General features: G+C 34.0%; 1 protein-coding gene across 1 annotated transcript; it reads left to right on the forward strand.

Annotated features, from left to right (window-relative positions):
• Window positions 1-4539: 4539 nt before the first annotated feature.
• Window positions 4540-7422, forward strand: LOC110098140 (beta-glucuronosyltransferase GlcAT14A). Its single transcript, XM_020824866.2, has 5 exons — window positions 4540-5064; window positions 5958-6120; window positions 6214-6289; window positions 6376-6491; window positions 6774-7422. The coding sequence occupies exons 1-5, from the start codon at window positions 4645-4647 to the stop codon at window positions 7274-7276; spliced, it is 1278 nt and encodes a 425-aa protein (XP_020680525.2). The 5' UTR covers window positions 4540-4644; the 3' UTR covers window positions 7277-7422.
• The last annotated feature ends 2730 nt before the right edge of the window (window positions 7423-10152 follow it).

Consider the following 10152-nt stretch of genomic DNA (forward strand, 5'->3'; position numbering starts at 1 on the left):
TATGCTCATATCTTTTCTTGGGGAAGAAAATGTAAAAAAAAAAGCTTCTTTTGGTATAATTTTCTTTCTTTTTAGTACACTTTTTTAAAATTATATATTTTTATACTAGAAAGTTGTTTTAAAAATAATAAAAAAGCTGTCTCAAATGAAGTCTAAGGTTTCGTTTGGGACGGCCTTTTTATTACTTTTTATTACTTGTTAAAGTAATTTTTTAGTATAATTTTTTTACTAGAAAGTTCTTCAAGAAGTAGAAAAAAGCTGCCCAAATGAAGCTTAAGATTTTAAACGGGATGATTTTTTATTGTTTCTTAAAAAATTTTCTTAGTAAAAAATTAAATTTTCTGCACTAAAAAATTATTTTGAGAAGCCGTAAGAAAGCTGCTCAATGAAAACTTAAGACTTCATTTGAGACGGTTTTTTGTTATTTTTTAAAATAATTTTTTATAATAAAAATTAAAATATTTGTAATAAAAAATTGTTTCAAAAAATAACAAAAACCTGTTCCAAATAAAGCCTAAGTCTCTTTAATGTTTTTTTAAAAAAATCTTATATTATATTTGGAGTAAAGAAACAACAGTAGATTTGGCAATGATAGGACTACAGTAACAGCTACTATTTTCAAGATTAGAAAAGCCACTCAGCCAAGCTGAGTACTTGGAAGCATGAACAGAGTGTGTTGGATATTTTCTAAGAGGCTTTTGACTTGGTAGGAACTGTTCTTCCTTGTGTTCTCTGCACCCATTGAATTTTGGCCTTGACAATGATGAATTGTCCTCTTGTTCATGATTCTATCTTCATTGGCTCTTTGCATGATTTTGTATATTTGTGATTATTATGTGGAATCTTTTCAAATGAGTCAAATTTGGGTTTAGTAAATGGTTTTGAGTCAAGCTTAAGTTCAACAAGAACTAAGCAAATGTAGCTCGACTCGACTCGACTCATTTACATCCCGATTTTCAAGAACTTGGTCATGACCTCTTGGTTGTATAACTGTAATGGGCCTCTTGTATCCCAATCATCCAAGTTCATGACTTTCAGCTGCCTGTGCATGGGCTTGTGCTTAGCTTTCTAAGTCCAACTTGTGGAGAAATTATTCTGCGTCGATACCGAACGATTCGGAGACCAACCAGAATGCCCCACATCACCTAGTACTGAGTGATACTGAGCATCGGTACCAAGAAAAAGAAAGTGACGTGGATCATTCTGGTTGGTCTATAGATGCCGTCCGGGTCTGCACAGAATAATTTTTCCAACTTTTGAGTTTTTGGATGGCTTCTCAGTCGTTTTTCCTATTCTCGCATTTGTGCAATATTATTTCATTTCTATTTTTCCTGATTTGTTTCCCTTTGGCTCTTCCACTTTTCTAAGGATCCTATATGTCTTCTCATTTATAGCTTAATTTGAGCTTTTGCTCCCAAATTTTCCAAAAAAGTTGTGTTAAAGCATCATACTTTTTAATTAATCTATATCTTCTCATTTATAGGAATTAGGCCTGAGTAATCCTAAGTCAAAAAATCACTGAATTCTATAAAAGGGTCACTAGATTTCACTATTTCATTGGATTGTTTTTGGGAGCAATGATGCTACTTATACAATCTTGCTATTAACCATTTTTTAGGACATTTAGACCAGTTAAGGTTTCATTTGGGACGACTTTATTACTGCTTCTTAAAACAGCTTTCTAGTAAAAAGCTGCTTTAAGTAGAAAGCTTCTTTAAGAAGCAGTAAGAAAGCCGTCCCAAACTAAGCCTAAGACAAACTCACACACATATTATATATGGAAGACTCAAATTCAAGATATTTTGGTTGGTAGCCAAAGCGCCTAACCGGCAGGAAAAAAAAATACGTATTGCAACTAACCTTAAATAAAAGATATCTAAAATAAAGGTCACACTGTCATCATTTGGAGCCTTGCTAAATGATACAACAAGCTACCGCTAGGATGATAAAATTATATATACTATAAATCTATAATGTAAAAAATTTATACTAAGAGAATTTATCTTAAAGGAGAGGATAAGAGAATGACCGCTCCCCTCTCATTTCACAGCTATCCATAAATAAGAAGATTGAAAGTCATTACTATATATTACCTATAATTAGTGCTAATTAATTTATTAAGACTCCAAAATTTACCAAAAAAAGTTGCAATTAGGTTAATTACCCTAAATAAATAAAAAAAAGCACATGCATTCTATAGGCTATCATTCCAATTTCTACCCACAAAGTCTTCCAAAGTTCTTCTCATAAATATTTGTGGAAGAAAGTCTCCTTGCTAACCTTCCCTCCTTTTAATTCTTTGCTAAAATGTCTATATTTCTAATATTTAAATATGTGGAATCAAGAATTTAATGAAATATAAAAATCATATTGTAGTTTTGTTTGTTCTCTCCAAGATTTATGAGATACTATTGTACATAAAAATAGTTGGATATTAGTTTTTTAAGATGAAATTTTAGAACATTGCCCAAAAATATTATATAATTTCTCATATTTTGATTTATGTTTCGTCTGTGATAACTTTTTTTCGACTTTCTGTAACCGTTTTTTTATACAAAAAATTAATGATCCAAAGTAGTCTCAAATGAAGCCTGCCTTAGGCTTCGTTTGAGACGACTTTTCATTTTAAAAAATAATAAAAAAGTCATCCCAAACGAAACCTTAGGCTTCATCCAAGACACCATGTCGATTACTTTTGTGTTGAAAAAAAAAAGTCAACAAAAAATAATGCATATTTAAATGACTGTTTTTATAGTATTTTTTTAAATTTTATCTTTAAGAAAATTATTTAAAAAAATATATTTATACCTACAATAAAAGAAAAAGACTTTTTAAAAAGAAACAAAAAAGGATAAGCTGCCTCAAATGAAATCTTATATATTAATTTTTTTTTAATTGATGGCGATTCATAAGTCAACATACCTTATATTTTAAAATAAATCACACGATATTGTGGAAATTTGATTTGAAATATTATTTTTGATGAATTTTTTATTGAAATAATTACAGAAAATTCTAACTAAAATTTGTACATTAATTAATGAGTAATTACATTATCTACCTAACTGGACGGTAATGACGACCTTACTGTTCTTATCCTTATCTTTCCTTTAATCACCTTTAAGGCATTAATTACCGCAATATTAGCTTCAATGCTTAGATTATAAATAATTATTTTATTTCAATCGAATATCTTTTTAATTTTATTTTTTCAGAGAAAAAAATTATTTTCTTCTTATTCAAAGTTCTCTCCTCAGTTGAATCTCCGGTGGCGAATTTATTAGAAATCTCCGTAAGTTGCAGTTTGAGGGCTCGGAAAGTCTCCTCCTTTTGTCATCTTCTCTTCTCTCTAATGATTTAAAAATATATTTTTTTACCAAAATCCTCCCCCCCCTCCCCCAGGTAATTATTCCGTCAGGTTACCGAATGCATCCGAAAACCAATAACAAAACGCCACGTCACTAAAGTGCTCGGTACAGTGCGCTCGGTTCACTCGGTATGCTCAGTATTGCTCGGCATTTTCACTGATGTGATAATTTTTCCTCCCCCCACAAATCCTTTTTCTTTTATAAATTTGGTTGAAAAGCTGGAGCATGGAAAATAGTTTTACTATTATGATTGTAGGAATCAGTTTTCGATTACAAAAATTTCTGAAAATTAGTTAAAAAGCAGCGAGAAAGTAGTACCCAAGCGAATTTGTGTTTGCTGTCTGTAAAGTAAAGCAGAAAGAAAGCTGTCCCAAACAGGCCGTTAGACTCTGTTTGGGACAACTATAATTTTTTATAAAGTTGGTTATAAAATTATCGTAGAGAAATAAGTTTTTTTTTTTAAAGTTGCTATAAAAATCAACTATCCAACACAAATTTAATGGAAGTAGTAGAAAATCAGTGCTCAAATAAAAATTATGATTGCAGTTTGAAAAACAATGCAATTAAAAGTTGCCCCTAATGAAGACGTAAGTTTTGTTTGGGATGACTTTCTTGCTGCTTCTTAAAGCAACTTTCTAACACAAATTTTTTAATTTTGGTACTAAAAAGATGTTTTAAAAAGTAGTAAAAAAGTCATCTCAAGGCTTCGCTTGTGATTGATTTCTTATTGATTTTTAAAATAATTTTTTAAAAATAAAAAATTTTTGAACTAAAACTTTTTGTATTAAAAAAAATTGTTTTAGAAGGCAATAAGAAAGATGCCTCAAACTAAGCCCTAGACTTCGATTGTGATAGCTTTCTTATTGATTTATAGTATAAAAATTTTTAGTTTAAAAATTTTTGATACTAAAGCCGTCCCAAAAGAAAAAGAAGGGGCGATTATTCTGTGCGGACACTGGACACATTCGGTTCCATGCTAGAGTACTGAGCGGTACCGAGTACCGAGCGCCATACATTTTTTGGAGGGACGTGACGCATTTTTATCAGTCTTCGAACAAATTCGGACCCGCGCGTAATAAATTTCAGGCAGGAGGATTGTACCCCACTTTCCTCTTCTTGCTCATTGAAGATTTGAAGTTCTATTTTGTCCTTCAATCATTTATCACCTTCACCATTTTTTTCTCCACAAACAATAAAAGTTCCAATCTCCATTCTCGTCTTAGCCATTAAAAAGAGAGATGAAACCATTATGAGAAACAAAAAAGTTTAGATTTTTATGGAGTTCAAGAAAGGAAGAGTAGTCTCACTCTTACCTTCAGGCATGGAGAAGAAGTGGGCACTTCCTCTCTTCCTAATCTCCTTCTTTGCAGTCTTCCTTGTCACCTCCCTTAACATGGGCCTCCTCTCCTCTGTCTCCACCATTGATTCCGTTCTCTCTTTTCTCCCCTCAAAATTCTCCGGCGATCGTTCGGCCATTGTTTTAGAATCCAAGCTCTCACCGGCTCCGGCTACCAATGTCCCTCGTCTTGCCTACCTGATCTCTGGCTCCAAAGGCAACCTCAACCAATTGTGGAGAACCCTCCATGCACTCTATCATCCTCACAACCTCTACGTGGTGCACCTAGACCTCGAGTCATCTGTAGCAGAAAGGAGGGAACTTGTTGCTCGGGTCGCCAACCATTCCCTCTTCGCCAAGGTGATAATGATTTTGTAGTTTTAGAACTCTAATATATCATATAATTCTCTTAACAGCTATAATCTCTCTTCTTTAAGGAAATTATTCTGTGCGAACGTCGAATACAGTTCATTGTCCAAACACCAATTAGAATGAGCATCATTACCAGTACTGTAGCAGAAAGGAGGGAACTTGTTGCTCGGGTCGCCAACCATTCCCTCTTCGCCAAGGTGATAATGATTTTGTAGTTTTAGAACTCTAATATATCATATAATTCTCTTAATAATAAAACAGCTATAATCTCTCTTCTTTAGGGGAAATTATTATGTGCGAACTCCGAATACTATTCATTGTCCAAAGACCAATTAGAACGCGCCATGTTAGCAGTACCGAACGAGCGCGGTACCGAGTGTGGTACCGAGCCGCGGTACCTAGCAGGGATGACGTGACGCATTCTGGTTGGTCTCTGGATGGCGTTTGGCGTCCGCACAGAATAATTTGACCTTCATTAGGGATTGAGTTTACGAGTGATCTCATTTCTACATGGAGCATCAATTAAAGTGGAGTTGGGGTGTAGACGAGTCGAGCTACGGGTCACTTCTGACTTGAGCTTGATTAATTAGTTGACTTCGAGCTCGAGCTCGAGCTTTATTCTACATGTTTGAGCATACTTTTTAATTATGGAAGAGAGAAAATGATTATGATTCAGCATTCTTTTAATAAAATTGTAAAAAATATAAATTAAAAGAAAAATAATAAAGAATTGTTAGCTCATTGAGCTCGGCTTGTTAGTTCATTGAACTCGGCTTATGAGCCTTTTAGCAAGTCGAGTCCGAGCTGACTCACGAGTCAGTTGGACTCACTTACACGCCTAGATTGAACAACTTAATAATGAATGATTTTAATTTGTGAAGGTGGAAAATGTTCATGTGATTAAAAAGGCGAACATGGTGACCTATAGAGGTCCAACAATGATGGCCACCACCCTCCATGCCTGTGCCATTCTTCTTAAGAAGAAGAAGCACTGGGATTGGTTCATCAACCTCAGTGCTTCAGATTACCCTCTTGTAACTCATGGTGAGTTTATTATTATTATTTTTTAATGAAAATATTAAATTATTATTATTATTATTAATTGATATAACTTAAAGCTTGTATTGTTATGTTCAGATCTTCTCTTTACATTCTCAAAGCTGCCAAGAAATTTGAATTTTATTGAGCATACAAGCAGATTGGGATGGAAGGAGTGAGTTGCATGAATTTCTTTTGTTTTTACTTAGTAGAATATGTGAGGTGATGAGATGAAAATTGGTTTTATTTATTGAAAATTAGAGATCAGAGGGCAAAGCCATTGATCGTAGATCCAGGGCTTTATATGAAGAGCAAATCTAATGTGTTTTGGCTGTCACCAAGGAGAGAATCGCCCAACGCATTTAAGCTTTTTACAGGTAATGGTTTCAGTACTAATGGATTTGTATTAATTAAGAGGCTATATAGGCTTCGGTTGGGACGGCCATCTTAATGCTTCTTAGAGCAATTTTTTAGTTGCACTATAAAACTGCTCTAAGAAGAAGTAAGAAAGCCGTCCCAAACGAAGCCTTAATTTGCTGTCAAATTTTGTGTTTGATTTGTATTAATAGTAGCTCAAAATCACTGTCTTTCTTTACAGAACTCAATTCAATATATTTATTCTTTAGAACAAAATAAAAGAGATTGATCAAATTATGTAGGCTCGGCATGGATGGCTCTATCAAGGGATTTTGTTGAATTCTGCATCTATGGTTGGGACAATCTACCAAGAACCCTATTAATGTACTACACCAACTTCATCTCCTCATCTGAAAGTTACTTCCAGACAGTAATATGCAACGTACCAGAATTCAATAACACAGTCATCAATCATGACCTTCACTACATTTCATGGGACTATCCTCCCCAGCAACACCCACACATCCTTGGTCTTCCTGACCTCGAAAGAATGATTAGTAGTAAAGCCCCCTTCGCTCGAAAATTCAAAATGAATGATTCTGTTCTCCACAAGATTGATGAAGAGTTCCTGGGCCGCCGAGGCGAAGAGGGCATTGTGCCTGGTGGGTGGTGCTCCGGCGAGCCACGGTGCTCAGATATTGGAGATGAGATGAGGCTTGAGCCAGGACCTGGATCACAGAGACTAACACAGCTTATGGATAGGTTAGTTAGATCTAATAATTTTAAGATGAATCAATGTAGATAAAAAACTTCATAGATTGTAAAATATGAACATTAAATAATCATATTTGAATGACAATGTAAATGCAAACATAGATGGATTAAGGTTGTCAAGTTATGATGAGTACCCATTACATAAAATTTCAATAAACTTTGTTGGTTTGATGAAAATTTCCACCATAGAGAGTCAATCATTATATATTGAATCTTACTCAGTTTTATGTCTTGATTAACTCTATGTTTCAAAACATTAATGATCGAAATCCTCAACCACCCACTCTTTACCAATTAATGTTAATAAAGAAGTTGAAAAAGAAGGCGCTTCATTGGAGGTTGGGGATTTGTCTAATGATGATTTTGGAGAGGGGGAGATTCTTCCTAAATCCAAATTGGGTCAAATTGATGTGAACCATAAATGTGTGGTTGTTAATGTTGAATCCACTTCTTCTTCTTATAAGGATAGTGTTTCTAAAGTTAATGATGATGATGGCTTTTCTAAGGTGGGGGAAAAATAAAGGCAAACATACTAAAGTCCATTTATCCTCTATGCCTCGTTCTACTGGAGCTCAAACTTTTTCAAAAGATTTTAATGGTTGAAGCTCTTATTTGGAATGTAAGGGATATTGGAGGGGTGGACTACAAAGTTAGTTATAAATTTGTGCAAGGTTCATAATATTCATTTACTGGTTTTAATCGAGCCTTTTATTTTCGACTGACAATTTAGATATTACTGCTCTTCTCGTTTGAGTTTTTCTATGAAGTTTGCTAGTTGATCTAACAAAATTTGGATTAAGTGGAAAATTTTTGTTACTGTGAATATTATTTCTAATTTTCCTCAAGTTGTTCATTCTCAAATTAGTTTCTTTAATACCAAATATAATGCCTCTTTTGTTTATGTTGACTGCTCTAGGTTGAATTGTTTACCTCTTTGGGAGCAATTATTTGATTTTGCTCTTAGTTCTAATGGCCCTTGGTGTGTATGTGGTGATTTTAATATTATCTATAATGCTTCTAAGAGAATTGGGGACCCCCCCCCCAGTCAACATGAATGATTTTAATTTTGTGATCACTGACTATAATCTGCTTGACATTGGTTATTGAGTGGTGACTTTACTTGGAATAGAGACACTATGTGACAAAGACTTGATATGATTCTTTTTAATACAATTTTGGATTGCTGATTTTTTTATGACTCATGAGAAATATTTAAGCAGAACTAATTCTGATCATATGCCTTTGCTTTTAAGTATTAATGCTAGCAGTTCTTTTGTTCCTTATGCTTTCAAATTTCAAAACATGTGGTTATTATATAATAGTTTTTTTGGATATGATTCATAGCAATTGGCATGCTCTTATCACCCGTGATAATAACATTATGGGTATGGCAAATCCATATGATAATCTCAATTGGAAGTTTTTATATAAAGTTTTGTTTTTATTTAGTTTTAGTTCTTCTTTATTTTACTTATTAAGAATAACATTGATTTTTTTTTTTAGTGATTATTAATGAGAGGAATCATGGGTTTTTTAAATATTCTCATGACCTTCATCATGGTGACCTAATTTCTCATACTCTTTATTATTGCCATGAAGTGTATTTTCATAAAACCTGTCGGTAATGGATGATTTTTCTGTAGTGATATCTTTCTAGGGGCTTGAAGGATTTGCATAAAGGTATCTTAAGCTTCTTTATCATACGACTGGTGGTATCCCTATGACTCACCTCAGCTTTGCTGATGATTTTATTATCTTTTATAATTGTTCTATCAATAACTTCAAGATCTTGTGTAGATTTCTTTCTCAGTTCCAAAAAACTTAGTGGGTTGTCTATTAAGAAAGACAAGAGCGATTTTATTGCGACCAATTCTGGGAATTAGTCTAGATTTTTTGTTATTCAAAGATTATGCGGTTTAATTCTAAGTCTTTGCCAATTAAGTACATGGGATCCTCTCTTTCAAAGGTAGGAAAAAACTCACTTGTTTGAAGGCATTTTTAATACTATTCAAAAGAAATTTTATGCGTGGTCTTTTAACTTCCTGTCTTTTGGTGGTAGGCTAGTTTTGATTAAAAATGTTTTGCATTAAGTCCCTATTTTTATTTTCCATACTATTTGACCTACTATGATTACTTATCTTATAATGGAAATAATTCTTAATAAGTTCTTTTGGGGTTCGAATAACATCACCTCTAGCATTTTTTGGGCCTCTTGAAAAAATATTTATGGTGTCTTTGAGGAAGGGGGTTTGGGTTGCAAAAATATAATTAGATCTAATAAAAGCTTGTGGGCTAAGTTTATGAGAGTTAAATATTGCAAGTATCCTCACCCTCTATTATGTGGTTATAAGAGTTCTAATTCTCTAATTTGGAAAATGCTTTGTCATATCAAATGGGAGGCTGAGCAATATATTCAATGGGGCAGGGGCCAATGTGATGTTCTCTTTTGGCAAGACAATTGGCTTAGGCCTTACTCTATTGATAGTTTTCTTAATACTCACACTCTTGACAATACACTACAGAAAAAATGCATTTTATCGGTAGATAAAATTTGCCTGAAAATGCCCAAAATCTGTTAGAAATAAGCATTTATGGTGAGAAATTAGTCAACGATAAAATGCACGTCAAAAACATATTACCGTCGCAAAATAATTCGATGGAAGAATTTCTGGCAAAATTCTGGTGAAAAAACCATCAGAAATATTTTCGGCGGAAATAAACTTTGCCGGAAAAATAAAAAAAATGAAAAAAAATTAAGAAACCGTCCAACCACAGTCCTTGAAGCCATCTATCTACCAGCCCAGCTGGGCTCACCCACGGCCCTGCCAACCACCCCACCTGCGGGCCTGCCAGTCACCCGCCCCACGGGCCTGCCCCGCCCCGCAGAGCACCTTGACCCACTTGACC

The sequence above is a fragment of the Dendrobium catenatum genome, unplaced genomic scaffold (assembly GCF_001605985.2).
Source record: "Dendrobium catenatum unplaced genomic scaffold, ASM160598v2 fragScaff_scaffold_842, whole genome shotgun sequence".
Classification (NCBI taxonomy): Eukaryota; Viridiplantae; Streptophyta; class Magnoliopsida; order Asparagales; family Orchidaceae; genus Dendrobium; species Dendrobium catenatum.